Source organism: Fukomys damarensis, unplaced genomic scaffold, assembly GCF_012274545.1.
Source record: "Fukomys damarensis isolate Sample0158 unplaced genomic scaffold, DMR_v1.0_HiC HiC_scaffold_14, whole genome shotgun sequence".
Taxonomy (NCBI): Eukaryota; Metazoa; Chordata; class Mammalia; order Rodentia; family Bathyergidae; genus Fukomys; species Fukomys damarensis.
In genome coordinates, this window is record NW_022900926.1 from 43429468 (window position 1) to 43448413 (window position 18946).

Here is an 18946-nt window from a genome sequence, read left to right on the forward strand (position 1 = left end):
TTTTTTTTTTTTTTTTTGGTACCAGGGATCGAACTTGGGCCCTTGCACTTGTGAGACAAATCCCCGGCTCTCCTCCTGTGTTTTATAATAATCTTGGATTAAAAACTCATCTTTGACATCTGCACATGCTTGAGTGAGGGTGTATACCTAAGATATCATATCCACAACACTGTTGATAGGAATTTAGTAGCCTGGTAGTTTCTGGTACATAATTTGAACTTCATATCCATAACTTGATTTCACAAGACAAGTGCATGTTTTTGTTTTCATCCTAGACCTGGTTAAGCAGGCATCTTTTTAAACATTTATTTATTTTTTATCAATAAACACTTTCTACATTATTCTTTCTCTGAAATTGAAGCCCTTTAATGATTGTATACCACAGTCTTGGGTTTCTCCTCTCTAGGACTATCTTCTGTGTTGACATGGGCACAAAAACACCGGCTTTAGATATAGAAATCCGTGCCTATAATCCAAGCACTCTGGAAGGATGAGGCAAGAGGATTGAAAATTCAAACTTAGCAAGACCATGTTTCAGAATAAAAAATGAAAGGTCCTAGGTTTAATCCTCAGTGCCACTAAATGAATAAGCAAGTAAACAAATGCAAAAAAAACCCAAAAAACAAAAACCTTAGTGTAATGAAACTCACAGCAGTAGAGATACCAGTAAAACTGCTGCAGTGTGATGACCTCTGAGTCTAGACGCATGGGGAGGCCTGCAGGCTCCTGTCATTGTTTTTATCCTGGTGATGTGAAAAGCCCGGCTTGGCTTTTCAGCTTTCCAGTGGGTACATTCTAGTGCATCTACTTATTCATTCTGTAAGCATTTCCTGAGTGTCTGCATGCCAGGCATAGTATTAGACACTGCCACACAGACTGTCACATTTATTTCCAACAATAACTGTGAGGGTGGTATTTTTATCCTCATTTTACACAGATAAGCTGATGGGAGCTTAGGGTCACTCATGGACATGTTCAACATGTGCAGCTTGCACGTGTCAGACCTGAGTTGAGACACAGGACTTCAGATGCTAGAGCATGATGCTTCCTACTGCATCATGTGTCTCACCACTGGACAAGTCCCACCTTGTCATGTCTGTTCCTTCCTCTTTCTAGCAGGTGGCAGCTGAGTGCATCCATGACTCTGGGACTGGTCACATATTCACATTTGTAAATGCCCCCTCTCTTCTCTCCCACCACAGGAAGGATATTTAACGAACCCAAGAAGCCTCTGGGAAGACTATCCACATGTGTATCTCTCGTGAGTATTTGCGTGCCTTGGTCTCCAGGGAGGAGTGAGCTGGCACTTGGCTTCTCAGTATGTGGCCAGCTGGTGGGGGACTAGATCATGTCCTGAGCCTATCAGGGCATGGCATGAGGACAGTAGGCCCATCATGATCGACAGGAGAACCCCAGATGCTTTGTCCCCTGCACTATACAGAGCACCCCCAGAGCCTTAAGTGCATGGGACAGATGCAAAGCAAAACCCTCTGTCAGGGCCTCTAGCTTTGTGCCTCCTTGCTGACCCCTCACATTCACAGCAGTCTTTGCTCTCTCAAATGGAGCATCCTTGCCTCTCTGCTGCTGTCGGGACCTGGCCTGACTCACACAGGAGGCTGTGCTGTGTTTCTCCTTAGGCCTTTCAGAGAAACATTAGCAAAGGACAGAGAGCTGGGCTCAATCTTCCATTGCTACAAGGGCCACAGTGGCTCAGTGTGTTCAGAGTGGGGATTCAGTGTTCACAGTATCCTGTGATCAGCTTTGCTTGTCTAGGCTGAAGAGCTCCTCACCCCACAGGCTTTTAATCACTCCCGTTTTTTTCCTTGTCTTTTCCCTGTCCCTTTATATGGTCCTGGGTCCTCACACAGCCTTGGCCATCTTTTCTCTGTGCACTCAGTAAACCCTTTGGGGGCAATTTAACTGGGTCCTACCCATGTGATTTGCTTTCTGCCTCCAGCTTCCAGGTGAAGTTTTTCTACCTGTGCCAGCTGGCCTACTGGCTACATGCCTTTCCTGAGCTTTACTTCCAGAAGGTACGAAAGGTCAGTACTCTACCCACCCTTCCTGGAGGCCCTGTTCTTCATGTCCCTCCTCCTGTTCCTGTGGTGCACTTCCTTTCCTCCAGAAGCAGGAGTGATGTGGAACTGTGTGCTGAAGCTGTCCAGCCTAGGGAGGTGGGGGCCTGACCCTTCCTCCTCCTTCTGCATTTCCCTTCCATGCCCTGCATCTTCAGCAGGGAATAAGCAGTCACTGTCTGCTTCTTTTGTTTCTAGGAGGAAATTCCCCGCCAGCTCCAGTATATTTGCCTGTACCTGGTCCACATAGCCGGAGCATACCTCTTAAAGTAAGTGAGGCCTGGAACAGCCAGGTTTCCTTGCCCTTTTTATGCCCTTGAGTCTATCCGTAGTTATTCACTCAGCAGGCATTTATTAGGTACCATCTGTTGCTGAGTACTATGCTGAGACTTAGGAGTACAAAGAAGGATGACGATTCCTTTGTTTTCAGTGGTTCATCCTCACCTAGTGGGACAGACAGACTAGGACAGGACAGTTTACTGCAAGAAGCCCTGTGATTAAGCACGTACCATTGACCATGGGAGCCAGGGAAGACTTCTGTGTTGGCCTTGACCCACAACTTTGAAGCTTGAAGGCAGCTGAAGCTGGGCTTCTGCTTCACAGGGTCCAGATGCCACTGGAGTCCATACCCTTGGATTCTCTTTTCTTTGGTTTGTAATAAAATGGAAAGTAGTTCACTGTGTGGTGGTTCTAGAAGTAATAAGCAGTACTGTAGTGTTTGACCTATGATTTTATGAAAAGAATCATGCTGATTCTGGTGCAGTGTGCTGCACCATTGACAAATTTGGAATTGTCTATCTTTATCCCTGCAGGGTGGGAAAACAGCTGGTACTTTCTCCAGGCTAGGACTTGAGAGCTTGCTACATGTAACTTTTGCCGAGGACCTGTAGGCCCCTGGACCTGTCTCCAGAATTCCCATAGCGATGTCCTGTGACAGTGACTGACTTGGGTTCATGACTGACTTAGAGGGCAGTGTCTTTTACTCTGTCTCCTGTCTGTGTGGCTCAGTTCTGCTCTAATTTTGGGTGACATGGTCCATGCAGAGTGGGTCAGTGGAAGTTGGTCTGTGCTGTTCCCCTGGTGCTGTGTGCTGAGCATAGGAGGTCGCCTGGTGCTCCACAAGTGTGAGCACTGGGGTAATGAGTAGCCACACAGCAGGAACCCTTCGCATTTCCCCCGTCGGGGCTCAGAAGACTTGATCTGAGCCCCTGTAATGGTCTTGGTTCTGACAGGGTGCTGATTGGAAGGTGCAGAAGCTCAGCCAAGGCTGGGAGCAGGTGAGGGCCCAGATCTGGACGGGATCAGCCAAGAGCAGGGCCAGTCTTAGGGAGCATTCCTAAAGGTGCAACAGCTCAACTGCATCCTAAGGGACAGGACAAGGCCAGTGAGGAAGTGGAGTCCAGGCACAGGGGACACTGGGAGCCCAGAGGGGCTGATGGATTCCACCCTGACTTTTCCCTCTGCAGTTTGAGCCGCCTGGGCCTCATCCTGCTGCTGCTGCAGTACTCAACGGAGTTCCTCTTCTACTTGTCTCGACTCTTCTACTTTGCAGATGAGAACAATGAGAAGCTGTAAGTGAGGCTGCTGGGGGATACTTGGGGGGCTGAGCATCAGAGGCTCCCACCTGGGTGTAAGCTGCTCATCCTAGGTTGTTCTTTCCCTGGAGTATCATAATTTAGACATCTTGAATGCCTTCTCAGGCCCCCCTTGAGGCCTTTTCCTACTCAGAGTTGCTTCTGGATACGTGGGTGAGGGTTGCTTCAAGGGTCCTAAATGCTGATGTCACTCCTCTGCCTCTGCGAGCAGGTTTAATGCCTGGGCTGCTGTATTTGGGGTCACGCGCCTCTTCATCCTCACGCTTGCCGTGCTGGCCATCGGCTTTGGACTGGCTCGCACAGAAAACCAGGCATTTGACCCTGAGAAAGGGAGCTTCAACACCTTGCTTTGCAGGTGAGTTGGAAAGGAGCCCAAAGTGGGCCAGGAGCCTCCTGAACTTGGCACAACTTCCGCAGAAGGTCAGGAGGTGGCAGACCCTCGAGTCTCCCACACACTGATGTTTAGCTGGAAATCTCCAGACATCGGGCCTGAGGAAGAAGATGCCTCCTCCTTCCTTCAGAACCCTCGTCACTCCCTGGCTGTGGTCTGCTCAGGCTTTAGTCAGGGACTTAGTCCAGTGCAGATTCCTTTACTTTTGCCCAGTGTGTCAAGAGTTTTTTCTTCCAGTCTGTCAGCTGATCATTAAAACCATGCATAGGGTTTTTATTGCCAAAATGAAACCCATTAATATGTATAGCCAGTATGCAAATACTAAAAATTGTTTTTGTTTTTTTGAGACAGGGTCTCACTATGTAGTTGAGACTGATCTGGAATTCACTAGGTAGCCCAGGCTGATCTCGAACTCACAGCGATCCTCCTGCCTCTGCCTCCCGAGTGCTGAGATTACAGGCATGTGCCACCACGCCTGGAGCAAATATTAAAAATTGTGTGTGGGGAGGAACCTGTGGTGTCCGTGGCTTGGGCAGTGGCCTTCCTACCAGCAAGGATGGCAGCCAAGAGGCTGTGTTTCCATGAGCCCACAGGCCTGGCAGGCATGTGATCTGTCCACATTTGCTGTACCTTTGAGTGACATGCCAGACAAGAAGCTACTTGTGCAGAATTATTTCTACCATATCATAATTCAGTTCATTTGAAGCCCGCAAATATTTGTGGCGTTTGCATCCACCTTACGTGATACTGTGGATACTAAAGCAGTATGGTTGGGGACCCTCGGCATGTGAGTCATGGGGGTATGGGGCTGGAGGGCTGCTGTCGCTGTCTCTGTTCTGTCTCCCCAGATAGTCCCTTCACACTTCCGAGGGTGCCAGAGCACAGCCTGACCCCAAGACTCCAACCCTCCTGGTAGTAGGAGGCTGAAAGCTGCAGGCTCCCTCCCTTGCCTCCCTTGAGCCCCCTCTGCCTTCTGCAGGCTCTGCATGCTGCTGCTGGTGTGCGCTGCCCAGGCCTGGCTTATGTGGCGCTTCATCCACTCCCAGCTGCGACACTGGCGGGAATACTGGAACGAGCAGAATGCCAAGCGGAGAGTCCCAGCTGTCCCCAGGCTCCCAGCCAGGCTCACCAAGAGGGAATCTGGTGAGTGCCAGGCCCCGTAGCCCGGAGAGCGTGGGTGAGGTCTGTCAGGATGGGGGGAGGAGCCAGGGCTCTTGTGCACTTCTCACACCAGTCCTGTGGCTCCTCCTTCCCGACTGCTTCCCTGGGCCTGGAGCTCCCTGACTGGCGCGTGGCTGGGCTTGGGCCAGGGACGGTGTGGGTAGGGCTGGCCCAAACTAGGCCCGGAGCCCTGGTGAGGACCTCTGGCGGGAACTGTGTCCTCAGGGTAGCTCCTGGAGCCCAGCCAAGTTTTGTTTCTGCCGCCGCCACCGCCGCCCATGCACTGTACTCCAGCGACCAGCCATGCCCTCGCCTGCCCCTGTGCCCTACATCCGGGCCTGCCCGTGCCCCTTGGGTGGGTGGCTCTTCTGTCTCCAGCAGTGACTCATGGTGACACAGTGTTTAGTGGGCAGCAGGGGTGGGACACCCATTTCTTTGGACCTTGCGCACACTCCAGTAATCACCTGGAGTGTGTGCTTTTTGCTGTGTACTTTCTGGCCAGCCGTGGGGCCTGTCTGCAGCAGTATCTGTTTTCTGACTCATCTGCTTTCCTCCAAGCAGCCACCTGCTTGGCAAGGGCTCCTGCGTTTGAGGCAGACTTGTGCATAGCTGTGTGTGCTGAGGAGGCAGCCTGGGCAGGGGCGTGGTATGGGCTGCAGCAGACCTAGCACTTGGAGGTGTTTCACAGCAATAAAAGCATGCTTCTTCTGCCACAGTGTTAGGCATCTGTGGAAAGTGTTTCCCTATGGCCTCCTGTGCCTCCTCTCTTCTGTTGCCACTGTTCTGAGTTGTTAGCGCCCTGAGGGACCTGAGAGGAAGCGAGGACACTGGCAGCCTCTAAGTGATTCCAGCCAGCTTCTGCCCTGGTTCAGGGCTGTTTCTGGGTTTTTGTATGTGAGCCGAGGCCACCCTGGTAAAGAACAGCTACCAAGCTCCTTAAACAGGGGCTCTTGTCTAAGACACTGGGGGAGCAGGACCCTGCTGGGATCAGTCTGCTGGCTTCCACTGCTTCGGGGAGCCTCAGCCTGGTGCCCTCCGGCAGCCCCACATGCCTTCCCTGGAGCAGCCCTACTCTCCGTTCTCCTCCACAGTCCCAGCGGAATCCCACATGTGTCTGTCTCTCTCCACTCCCCAGGTTACCATGAAAATGGAGTGGTGAAAGCAGAGAATGGAACCTCCCCACGGACTAAGAAACTCAAGTCTCCTTAAGGCCAAAGTGCTGAGAACAGGAATCCTTGGTGGGGGCCTGGCCAGGAGGCAGAGCCCAGGCCCCGCACTGCCTCCTCCTTCCTCCTCGAAGCGCTCCATCTCAGTCCGCAGGAACCTGACTTCAAAGGGGGTTTTCCTTTCATATTTCTTGGCTTTCTCTTCTTATTCTTCCACATACTTTTCTCAATAAAGCCAAAAATCTTTCTCTCTCACTCCCTCAAGCCACCTCGTGGCTTCACCTCTGTCCTGTGTTGGGTTTTCTGGAAGCCTAGATTCTCATGGTTCTTTTTCAGCTTACCTCTTCTTTCTCTTCATTCATGGCTGCTTCTTTTTCTTTTTAGTTCTTAATTTTACCTTAACGTGCAGTTTTTCTGTCTGATTTTTACAATGGGAGGGAGCTAAGGTGCAGTCCTGCCTGTGAGTTGCAGGAGCTGTCAATCTGGAAGCCTCACGCCAAGGAGCTTTGCCTGGGGCCAGAGGCTGGCCCGGCAGTAGTCCTTGTGTGGAGGGGCAGGAAGAGGAGAGCCCTCCTGGATCACAACCTCCTTGGTGCTGATTGATGTGGAGATGAATGATTCCGGTCCCTGGAGAACCAGCTGGAGACATGGCAGCTGCTGCTGGTTGGGAATGATGCTGAAGCCTTTGGCTCTGGCTCCTGGGAACTCCATCTAGAAGGACATTGCTCATTCTGTAGGTCTCATGACTGAAGAGAGCTCACCAGCAGCCTTGGGCTGGAAATGGCCTGCACTTGCTGAGGGAGTACATGCTGAAGGAGGATACGTCTTCCCACTTGTAGAGCAAGAGCCAAGCGTGCCAAGCAGCAGGCACTTCTGGAAATGTAACAGACAAGACAGGAAGGACAGCACAGTCAACTTGGGCCTTTCTTCACTGGTGCCGGCAGCCATGTGTCTTTGGCCATTCACCAGCATTCAAAACCAAGTCAAACAGCTGTTAGCAGACCTGCCCCAGAGGTGCTGGTCTAAAGCCTAGAACCAGCCAGCCCTGTTGGCCAGCCTTGCTACCTGGACTTCATCTCTCCACCTGCAGAGACATAGCCCCACACCAGTCCCCAGTGTCCCAGGGAGGGTCACCTGGTCACCTTCCCTTTGGCCTCACTTGTTGAGTGCTCTTTGGAGTTGTCATTTGGTGATGTGTGTCAAGCACACCCACAGTATAGAACCAGGACTGATTCAGTCACTTTTTGTTTGGATGAGCAGGTGCAGCTGTGTCGACAGGAATCTTTCGTTCCCCTCCCACCAGTATTCTTTCCTCCCTGTCTATGAGAAGATGGGGCTGCCAGGTCCTTAAGGTGCTTTGTGAGGACTTCCAGCAGGGGAGGTAGGCTTCTAGAGGTCCTGATTAAGAACCCTTGAACTCTGTGCTGAGGCAAAGGGGAGCACCGGGTGGCACAGGAATGTTAATGTCACCGGGTATACTAGTGCTCTTGCTGACATCATAGTAGAAGCCAGACCTTGGGGGTTTTTAACCAAAAAAGAGGGAGATGGATCTTTTCATGAGACCTCCCCTTCTCTAGGGCACCTGTATTGCAAAGTCAGACTTACCAGTAACTGAGAGATTTGTTTCCAGACACCATTTTAGACTGTTACTTCTCTGCCCAGGATAAGCATGTAGAATTGGGAAGAATACACTTGGTTTCTTTCAATTATTTTTAGGAAGCAGGATAGCATTTTTGAAAGCAGGCGTCTCCTGCTTCCCTCTCTTTCCTTCTGGGCGTTAAGAGCAGCTTGGTATGGACTCAGCAGAGTTGACCAGGGCCCCTTAGCCACGTGCTCCCTGACCTGCTTGGAACTGCTTGTGGAGGTGGGGTACAGCCAGCAGCCTCTAGGCCCACCCTCCTCCCCCAGGAGCCTAGGTGCCCTGCTGGGTTTTCCCCAGGCTGTGTCACTGTTGGGGCTGTACCAGCTCTCTTCAGGAAGCCTCTTGCCCTCTGCCCCCCAGGAGCCCTGGCCGAGCAGCTGTTATATGCTGGTGATGTGCTGTGAGAGGGGAGTTCATGGTAATCAGAGTTGCTGCCCTCTTGGTTCTAGCAGCCCCATTGTACATATAGATCTCCATTGCTCTGTGCCTGGATACCTGGGTACCAGAGATGACATGCCTTCATTCTCCCTCAGTCTTCTACAAGCATCTGGTGCTACCAGTTCATTGTGCCTTGGTGTGATACCACAAACCCGGGGTCCGGGGTTGCCTTAGGGCCTGTTTCCTAAAGGACAAATATTTGCTCAGTGACAGGAGATGGTAAATCTTTCCTGTGTTCAAAGAAAAAACCATGAGAACATGAATAAGGGTGATAGCTCACCAGCTTGGGCTTCAGGGATGTTTGGGTGGCTTAGAGGGTAATTATAGGGTACTTTCTCACCCCTGCTAGTCTCCTTGGCATATTTATGTCATAGCAAAACTAAGTCATTATCAAATTGGCACCTGCCAGGCCTCAAGTCACTCAATTCTGCTTTATCCTGTGAGTATTTTGGACTAGCTTGTACCACTTTTGGCATGTTGACTACTTTCTTCATTTTTCTGTAGTCTTTCCTATCTCTAAACAAAGTGCCAAACCAATTGTGAGACCCCTGTCAGATCCCTCCTGGTTTTAGAGGCCAGCGCAGCACCATCCACCAAGGGCAGAAGATGCTAATCTACCTCAGCAGTCACAGCGCCTCTCAACATCCCTCCCTGGCACACCTGTGTGGGGACACCGGCAGATGGCAGTGGTGGGAGAGCTTGGCCTTTAGAGGAAGGAGCACTTCCTAGGGTTGATTCCCCTCTTGGAGTTCAGTGATGGGAAGGTTATTTTTAGCACTCAGGCTATGATAGTTATACTATTAATAATTCTGCATTCCTCTTGAAGGTAGGGTGGCTCTGGGGGAAAGGGGATCAGTCCTAGCCCTGAGTTCTCCTGGGCTACCTGACATAAATGGTTGCTGAGAGGGTTGCCTATTCCTGTCTCAAAGCAGAACCTAGCAACTCCTAGGAAACCAGGTTAGACACCTGTGCTCTGGCCTCCTTTATCCATGCTTTTCTCAGCTAGAATCCTGGGACTCTTGAGAGCCACTGACACCAGGGACTTCTAAGGTTGTGCTTCTAGGTTTTCTTTTGGGACCTCCTTCGTAAGTCCACCTTGACCTTTTTTCTAAGTGGCAAATAAGTAGGAACAGAGAGTATGTGACCTCCAGAAATTCCATCATCATACTGTTTCACAGATGCTTTTATTAATAGAGGATTGTTGGTCCCCTGTGGCTGGGGAAGGCCTTTGGGTTTATTTTCTATGCTTCAGCTTTCCCAGTTGGTTTTGCTGAGGTGGGAGAAGACATGGGAGTCTGGATATAGCTAACTTCCCTTGCCTGCCTACGAGCCTTCATGTCTCAAGGGGGACAGACTTTAGAACTTAGCCTCCTGTTCTTGCTGGAGAGTATGGAAAACCAGCTGGGTAGTCTTTCACCCCCACTGCCTCCCAAGTTTACAACCCCTTTCTTTGTGAGAGGCCTTTGGGGTTAATGGAGAATGAGGTCATTGTTGGTTCACTTAAGTACCAATAGGATCCCTCTTCAGCCAGTGGTTGGCCCTGTCTGGGAGCCTTTGTAGCCTTTCACCCTACACCCTGATTCCTGCATGAGGGTTACCTTCCATGTCCCAGGAGACTGATAAGCGCCCCGCTCTGCTGCTGCACCTCCCACCCCTCACTGTACAGAGGTTGCCCATCACAGCCACGGGACAGTGGGACCCATGGGCTGTCATTTCATGCTCGGGGCTTCTGTCCTGGTCCTGACCAAATCCTGATTCCTTTTGTATCGCAAGTGCCTTACATTTCTGTGTGCCTTCATCTGTATTATGTGGCCAGCTGCCAGCTGCTGGGCCTATAGGACTGATGGGTACATGTAGCCACAGACACTACCTCAAGAGGTAATGCAGGAGAGGGACATGGACTCACGGTGTCACCTCATCTGTCCCCTTCCCTCAGAGAGGTAGTGCCTGGTGTTCCCTGCACTGTTTCTGTTTTTTCCCTTGGAACCCCCCACCACCCCTACCTGGCTGCATGGCTGTGAAGCCTTAGGTAGCTCACAGTAGGGCCCTGTGCCTTGTACTTACTGATGAAGCCCAGGGCTTCAGCACATCCAGCCCCCTGTGCCTCTGGCCCTGCCCGGTCCCTCCATTCCAGGGTAGAAACAGGTGGCCTTGCTACATCCTCCTCCCACCCATGTCACTTCCTATACAGCCCAAAGTTCCTGTGAGGAAGAAGTTTACGGCACTCCCTAGTCCAAGGGTTGTGCGTAGTTGACGTTTGACAGTGGGTCTGGACCACAGCTGCAAACCTGCTGACTCCCAAGTCAGGTAGTCTTGTGTGGCAACAGCCCTTCCCTGTCCCCATTCCTTCGGGTTGTGCAATAACTGCCCACCAGTGGTCTTTCTGTAGGCTTTCCTGTCCCTTACAACACCCTGAAGTAAGGGGAAAGGGGACCCATGGGAGGGGTTATTCCTTACAGAAAATGTGTTGTCCACTTTTACTTTGTTGCTGTCATTCTCATGGTCCTGGGAGGGTTTCTGTGGCACTCTTGTAGAACATTTACTATCATCATCTTAGAAGTCCTTACATTAAAAAAAAAAAAAAATCTTTGAAAGGAAAAAACTATCCTCAGGATGGGACCCAAGTCATTGTCTGGAATTCAGCTGTTCTGATGCTGGTGGCATCACCACCACTCTACTTAGAGAATTCCACAGTTTCTTGTTCTTCTGGAGAAGATGGAGATGTCTTGGGAATCGGCTATGGGTGGCAGGCCCTGTCCACTTGCTAGGATCTGGCTGTGGTGGTATCACCATCTGCTGGGTACAGATTCCAGTGTTTGTGTTGAGACTGGAAACCTCACTTTACAGTTCCTCTGTTTAATAAACCCCTGAAGGATGAGCTGAGGCAGCTGGTACCCAGAGCAACTCATAATGCAAACGTGGACACATTGTTTTTCTACTTTAACGTCATGTTATGGACCAAACTGCAACAAGGAACTCAAGGAACATTTGTACCTGCCATATTTATGCTTTCATGTAAAAGGGTTGGGGGGAGGGGTGTCTTTTTACTTTTGGTAAACTTTTCAAAATCCTTTTTCCACTGTTTCTGTCTGGTTTTAAAGCAAATTACAGTTTTGTATGGATTTTTTAAATGTACATTTTGAAACAAATCAAATATTTTCTGAAATAACTGAATAAAAGGCATAGAATTATCAGTCTTTGTTCTCTCTGGTCTAATTCCTTCATGTACTTTTATAAATACTCTTGGCTTTTACTTGAAAATGAGTTTGAATCAGTTTTAGCTCTGTTGTCTAAAAGTTCTCCATGAGTCATTTCTTCTATTTATTGAGATAGGGCTGTCCATTGTGATAGGAATCAGGGAATTGGAATAAAAGATGAGGAGCCAGCTATATCAAGTACTGGATAGTATCAGGCATCATTTTTATTTATTGCATAACAGGAAAGTGGAAAAGGGTTTTCTTAGCATGGGCAGGATGCTCCAGAAGGAAGTCCCCACATGTAATGCCTGATGGGGAGTCAATTGCCTTGGAGAGATGAGGTTCGATGTATATGGAAAAGGCCTTGGATAAGTTGGTGCCCACCAGAAGATGGCCCAGTATTAGTAATACTAGTGGGCAGTGGGGATTGCTGCTGTCACTTAAATAGCCAGGGCTGCTTTGCTGTGTTTTCTAGAACCTCCGAGAGAGTTTAGGAGGTGAGTGGAGCTACAGGTGGGGCGCACACTGAGAATGACAAGGACACGCTTACGTCGGGTGAGGGTGAGTGGTACTAATAGCAGGCACACTTCGGTGCAGACTTCACGCTGCGTGAAGAGCTGGGAGACCCCAGCAGTTAACCTTAGTCTGCTTATCTGTCTCTTCTGGGTTCATTTTTGTTTCCTGAGGGATGGTGAATGGATACAGAGAATACTGTGTTCATGGAACAAATTAAACTATATATTTTTCCAGTGAACATATTCATACTTACGTGTCATCAGGATACTTGGTAGTCACCTAACATTTAGAGAAGTCTTCTCTACCTATTGGTCTCAAATATCCTCAAAGCATATACATATGGATTTGATAGACTTTAGTTATTTAAGGCCCTTAGTGCTACAGGGTACAGCCTCACACTTCAGCAGCTAACACAGAGCCAATTTCCACCCTCCTCAAGCCTCCACAGGGAGGTTTTTGTTTTTGTTTTTGTTTTTAAGCCCTGAAGCCCTTGAAGCCTTAAGCCACCCCAGTCAGTTGTAGATACATCCTTCAGTTAAATTTGATAGCCAGAGCTACCAGTGTTCCTCCACCAAAAACACAACTGCTAATGCTAATATGCTCTGATTCAAGTCCAGGGGATCATTTCTTCCCACAGTATTGTTTGGTACAGGCTGATAGTCAGCTCTTTTCCATCACGTGAGCTCAGAACTCCAGATGTACGGCAGCTGTGACTATAGCACATGATGACTAGTGAAATCTAATTTGCCCTGCCTTGTATAATCTTAAGAGTCAATTAGTGAATGTGAGGATGCCACATAAATGACCTGCAGGCTGTGGTCCTTCCCAAAGTAGCTTTCACACCTCAGAATGGTGCTGAGATCTTATCTCCCAATCATGGGTAAACCTGGATGGAGAAGACAAAGAGTGGAAAGCAAGCTTAGAGACTTCTAACAACCAGGGCTTCGGACAGTGGGGCTGGCATGATAATACTAGGCCCCACTGTATTCACTATTGTACCTAGTGGAAAAAATAAAGAGAAAGAGATGAGCAGTCAGGACTGAAGTGAAAGGGCTGTGAATGCTTGCTTGGATTTCAAAGGGTGGGTAAGAGGGTATTAAACGAGACTTTCCCAAATCTCCATTTCAGCTCAGGCCCAAAGCTGAGCATAAAAATGGAAAGTACTTCCATATGCTGCCAACTGCGTGGATTTATGAAAGATGTTCTGAAGAGGGGCCCAAAGCTTTGGTGAACTTTTCCACAAGAGGCAGGAGTGATGGAGAGAGAACTGACAGCGCACTTTTTCTAATCAGGCTGTCGGCATCTGTGACTGAGGGGATGCTTTGACAGACTTGGAGAGACATGTGTCCTGGACCTGGAGAGCACAGATTTAGGCTACCTGACTCTCACCTAAAACAAGTCTGAAGGGCAGGGGTTGAGCTGCATAACTGCACAGCTAAGTATCTCCCTCTCTCTCTCCGCACTTTTAACTATTGTCCTAACTGGACAAAGCGGCAGCAGCCAAAGGAAGCGGTAAGCTGTCCCTCTGTCTCAACACGTACAACACACTCTCTTTACTAGAGGCTTCCAGGCCTGGGGCAAGTGGGGTACAGCTGAGTATTTAGTTTGTTTAGTAGTGCTGGGGATCAAACCTAGGGCCTCCGGCATGGTAGGCAAGCTACCCCTGAGCTGCATCCCCAGTTCAGCACTTAGTATTTTCTTGATTGAAATAAATTTTTAAATACATGAAACTTTTGTTTTGTTTTTTGGTTTTTTTTTTTTTTGAGACAGGGTCTTGCTTTGTAATTTCAGGCTGGTCCTGAACTCACTATGTAGCCCAGGCTAGCCTTGAACTCATGACGATCCTCCTGCCTCTGCCTCCCAAGTGCTGGGATTACAGGTGTACACCAGCACACCCAGCCCAAATACATGAAACTTTTAAAAACAGTTGAGTGATTGAAAAAAATAAAATGAAATATGGGTTCTTCCTGAGGCACTGTACCAATCTGGAACAGAAAGGGAGTCAATACATTTATAGCCCTTAAAGTGGTTATATGGGCCTTAGCTCATTAGGAAAGAAAAAAGCAATGGGAAGTTCTCCAGCCGTTACAATGGGTGGTCCTATACAACTCTTCATTTCACATTTTGGCATGCCAGGGAGGAATCGGAAATGTTGTGGGTTGTCTTTGTTTGTTGAGACAGGGCCTCACGATGTAGTTTGGGTTGGCCTTGAACTCACAGTGATCCTCCTGCCTCTACCTCCTGAGGAAATGGCATTTTTAAAGATGACTCCAACTAAGGAGTAGTCCTGGCTCGAAAAGTCAGAGCTCATTAGAGAACTGCTGCTAGTCTCCTTTTTGGTCAGGCTCTCAAAAAGCAGTGTTTTTTCTTTCTTTCCTTCTTTTCTTCACCTTTCTTTCCTTTTTCTCTTTTCTTCCTTCCTTTCTTTTTTTTCTGAAACTGACATGAATACATTTTACATCATAATCAGTGAACATGAACTCAATTGAAACAGGAGTTTCATACAAATATACACCATGGCATATGTATTGCGCTGATCAGCCTAGGATCACAGCTTGAAATACACGTAGAATACGTCCCTGTAATATTGGGGGAAGCAGATGGTAGTGGTGGGCCACTGGATGGTAGCAACAGTGATTCCGTACACTTACTTCCAACATCACAGATGTTTCTACAGAACTTCCATCAGTTCTTCTGTTAATCATTCCACATCTTTATCATAGTTTTTCAGAGAAACATAAGTACTAGAATTTAGGAGACTGGAGGATAAACGTGTATGTATGACACACAGAGACTGGTTGATTATAAGAAGTGGCTCCTGTGATTATAGAAGCTGACAGTTCCCAAGATCTGCAGGGTGACTTAGCTACCTGGAGGTCCAGGAAAGCAGAGGGTGTAGCTCCATTCTGAGTCCAAAACCCTGAGACCCAGGAGAGCTGGTTTTAAGTCAGGAAAAGTCCATGTCACAGTTGGAAGACAGTGAGGCCGGAATTCTGTTACTCAAAGGATGGTCAGTTGGCCTTCTGATCTATTCAGGTCTTTACATGACTGAGCGAGGCCCACCCACTTTAGGTCAGGCAATCTGCCTTAGTCACCAGTTCAAATGTTAATTCAATCCCAAGCACCCTCACACACACACTCAGAATAATGTTGGTTGGATACCTGGGCATCCTAGGACCCAGGTAAATTGACAAAATTAACCATACAGTAGCCCTAACTACCCCTAAAAAGGCACCAGTATTAAATCTTATTTAATCTTAGAATCAATTTAATTTAGATTTCAGCAGTTGTTAAACAAGAACCAAAAAAGAAATACAATTTCAGGAGCTCCATACATGCCTCTATGAAGAGGATAAGATATATTTCCAACTGTAGGTCCAATATCAAAAATTTGTATTGTGTCCTCTCTTCATCCAGGTCAGTTTGAGAAAGCACGAACAAAATTATAGTAGTTAATCCTGCCTTCTCCAGGAGAGCACAATCTGATTAACTGAAGAAGAGAGCAGAGAGAAGAGGTGAAACAGACATGTGGGGCTTCCTTCCACTTACTGTACAGAGTACTTAAGCATAAAGATCCCAGCCTTTGTAAAACCCAAGCTCAAGTTTTATATCCTTGGGATTCTGAAATGATCTTGTGAACCTGGTAGGTAGGTTAGACATTATACTTGTCTTACATTTAATGAAACCAAAGCTGGATGGAGTAAACGGCCTGCCTGATAATTCAGTTTACATCCGTATTTATAAAGGTCTTGTCCCTTTTGAAGCACTTGTAACTACTCTTATATCCAAATATAAGACTTTGTCCATCAAAGACTAACATTCTTTAAAAAGCAAGTTCCTATTATCACAGCCTAATAGAAACATCTGATTATGTTACTGCTTAACCCATGTCCCCAGAACTCGGCTGAGACTGGTAACAGAATGATTTGTTCTGGCCATCACTGGTCACAAGATTCATGGATATCTGCCCCCAAACATTCCATCCCTGTCTCATTTTTATGACTGTTTCCCATCTCCGATGTCAGTTCTGTGTCTTAAAATGACTTGAAAAACAAAAAAAACAAAACAAAACTAGGCATGTTTGTAGTTTCACATTTGAGGAACTACAATGGTTTGCTCACATGAACAAATACTCCTTCATGGGCTCTTCCCAACTCCCTGCAAATGTTCCTGTCTATTAAAAACAAAACTCCTCTCCAAGCTGGTCATTTTAGCCCCAAATAACATTTGCCTAAGTAGATTTGACCATCTGAATATTCTTTTAGACTTAAAAACCTTTAAGAAGTTATGCAGAACCTTACTCTTCTTAATCAGTAAAAATGCCTTAAAAGTAAACCAGGGTCCCTGGCAATCGGGAGGGTGGATTTTATTCTAACTTCCAAGGGGAACCCTATGTAAAGAGATTTATAAGGCAGGAAAGGTGTGAAACTCCTTCTTCAACTCACTTATGAAAATCCTTGGAGGAAAACTTCCATGCCTTCTCTGCATTTTTAGTTAGCCTTGCTACCCCTATAGGTACTTGTTGCCCATGTGGACACTGGACACAACATCCTCCATGCTGATCCTACAGACAGGCCCAGGTAGGTTCCGGAAGTGAAGGCCACTGTCTCATTTCAACTTGTCTTTGAGTATCCCCTTGTCAGCTGCCCCTGGAGGACCGTCTCTGCTGCCCCCTTCAGTCCTGGCACGTTGGTCTAGCAACCAACCTGTGTCATCTAGCCCCGGGCTCATTTAAAGAGATGCTCTATAATGCCAACTTGAAAAAAAGTCAATGCTAGAATCAGGGAAATGGCCATATCAGGACAAATTAGGAGATCTGATCAAAACATTTTAAATCTTCGCCAGCTAAAATAAATACACATGCAGGTGCCTTTAGGCAAGAATGACCAGTGCTGAGCTGTTGCTATCACCCAAACAGCAATCCATACTGACCTCCTTGACCACAGAGTCATCAACTGGGACATTCAGAGAATCACAGATTTTGAAGAATGTCTCTCTGTCCACAAATCCTGAATTTTCCTTGTCATAAATTTGAAAAGCTTCATAAATGTTGTCTTTGCATGGATGATCTTTTAGTTGCTTCTGGATTGTGTCTATTAATGCTTCTAGTTCTTGTGTGCTTGGATCCTCTTTAGCTTGCTTGCTGTAGAAAAAGGAAGGAAATGACTGGACATTGGTATTTATTTCTGACAAATCTTATCTCAGTAACCAAAATTCTCACTTACTGAAGATGAGGAAGTTTCTGATGACAAACATCTTGACACTGAGCTGACCGGTGACCAAATACTTGCCCACAGAGGCTGCCGGATGACCACTCCAGAATCAGGAAAGCCTGAATGGGCAGTTTTTGAACTTTTCCCTTCTGTCTATTAAATCGCTGTACCACAAAGAGTCAAATCTAACACCAGCACCCCTGCAAGTCTGGTATTTGTGGGAATCACAATTGTCCTTTACTGCTGTTGCAAATTACCATTACCTCATGTACGTTACCTAATGTAAAAATAGATGCATGACTTTTGAAAAATGTATATGTAATTATGCAACCAGGAATCTCTTAATATTCTCTCTCAAATTCTCACTGGTTTTTGTGAAAAGTCATCTCTAGAAGTTAAGAGATTACTCTGTATGGTGGTGAGTTTAGCCTTAGCATTTTCTAAAATGGAGAGAGATTAGTAACACGGAGTACTGCGAAGTATGTGTGTGTGGGGGTCTATCAAAACACAACCACCAGAAGGAGAAGCTCAATTTCTATCTCCTCTGAAAATGAGGCCACAGTTATAAAATTAACATTTTTTATTAAAAAATTTTTTTTTGACAAGGATCTCGTAATGTAGTTCAAGCTGGTCTTGAACTCACTACATAGCCCAGCCTGGGCTCAAACTCACTGTGATCCTTCTGCTTCAACCTCCTGAGTGTTGTGATTACAGGCATCATGCCTGGCTATAAAATTAAAGACTTTTAGAGCTAGAAAAGATGCCCTCATCTTTGTGAATCCTTACAGAATAAAGTGACCAAACTAAAGCCTGTAAGCACTCTTCCCTTTTCCAATCATGAGAAAACAGACTTGGAGACCAAGTGACTCATCCCAGGTTCCATGCCAGGGCCGGGACCAGAGCTCACCCCTTTCTACTCCCAACATATTTTTTTTCAAATATGCCCAGCTTCCTCTTATTGGACCCACCATTACTTTTCTGTTTTTATTTTTTCATGTACATAATATTTTAAAAGTTCATAATTAAAAATAGCTTTTTTTTTGGTACCGGGGATCGAACTCCAGTCCTTGTGCTTTCGAGGCAGGCAGCAGCACCACTGAGCTAAATCCCTGGCCCTGCAAATAACATCTTTTTAACTTAGTTACTCTTTTTACCTGCTCATGGCTGCTGCTAAAGGAGGCAGAGAGTGGCATAACTTTTCAGAAAGCCATTGGGAAAAAAGGAGCAAAAACAGCACGGAATTAAAAAAAATCTATCTTAAGGAAATAGTCATGGATTGGATGCAAAGATAAATCTGTTAGACTATTTTAAGACAGCCCAAATATACAAAAATAGGAATTAAACCATATATACTATAATCAAGTGATAGAATGATAATGTAATCACTGGCATTGCTGAAGCAAGAGTAGACTGCTTTTAGTGAGAGAATCACAGCACAAAAATGTCATCATTCTATCATTTTGGGGAAAATGGCAAATAACAAAGGCAATAACTCTCCCTCCCAGATACTCATTCCCTTTGCAGAGCGGGAAAAACACCCAGGGCATCAGCT

General features: G+C 47.1%; 2 protein-coding genes across 7 annotated transcripts in view; one reads left to right on the plus strand and one right to left on the minus strand.

Annotated features, from left to right (window-relative positions):
• Tram2 (translocation associated membrane protein 2) overlaps window positions 1-10347 on the plus strand; it is a 77633-nt gene extending 67286 nt beyond the window's left edge. For 5 of the 6 annotated variants that reach the window (XM_010631081.1, XM_019208497.1, XM_019208498.1 and 2 more), the window contains 7 exons: window positions 1203-1261; window positions 1958-2042; window positions 2274-2344; window positions 3542-3646; window positions 3882-4025; window positions 5041-5204; window positions 6358-10347. In XM_010631081.1, coding sequence (XP_010629383.1) covers window positions 1203-1261; window positions 1958-2042; window positions 2274-2344; window positions 3542-3646; window positions 3882-4025; window positions 5041-5204; window positions 6358-6431 — 702 coding nt within the window. In that variant the 3' untranslated portion in view covers window positions 6432-10347. The remainder of the gene's footprint in view (window positions 1-1202; window positions 1262-1957; window positions 2043-2273; window positions 2345-3541; window positions 3647-3881; window positions 4026-5040; window positions 5205-6357) is intronic. The other variant, XM_010631082.1, reaches the window with a different exon arrangement.
• Window positions 10348-15481: 5134 nt separating this feature from the next.
• Window positions 15482-18946, minus strand: part of Efhc1 (EF-hand domain containing 1) — a 64173-nt gene continuing 60708 nt past the window's right edge. The window contains exons 10-11 of the mRNA XM_010631086.2: window positions 17114-17324; window positions 15482-15671 (exon numbers count right to left, since the gene is read on the minus strand). Of these exons, the coding sequence (XP_010629388.1) occupies window positions 15600-15671; window positions 17114-17324 (283 nt within the window). The 3' untranslated portion in view covers window positions 15482-15599. The remainder of the gene's footprint in view (window positions 15672-17113; window positions 17325-18946) is intronic.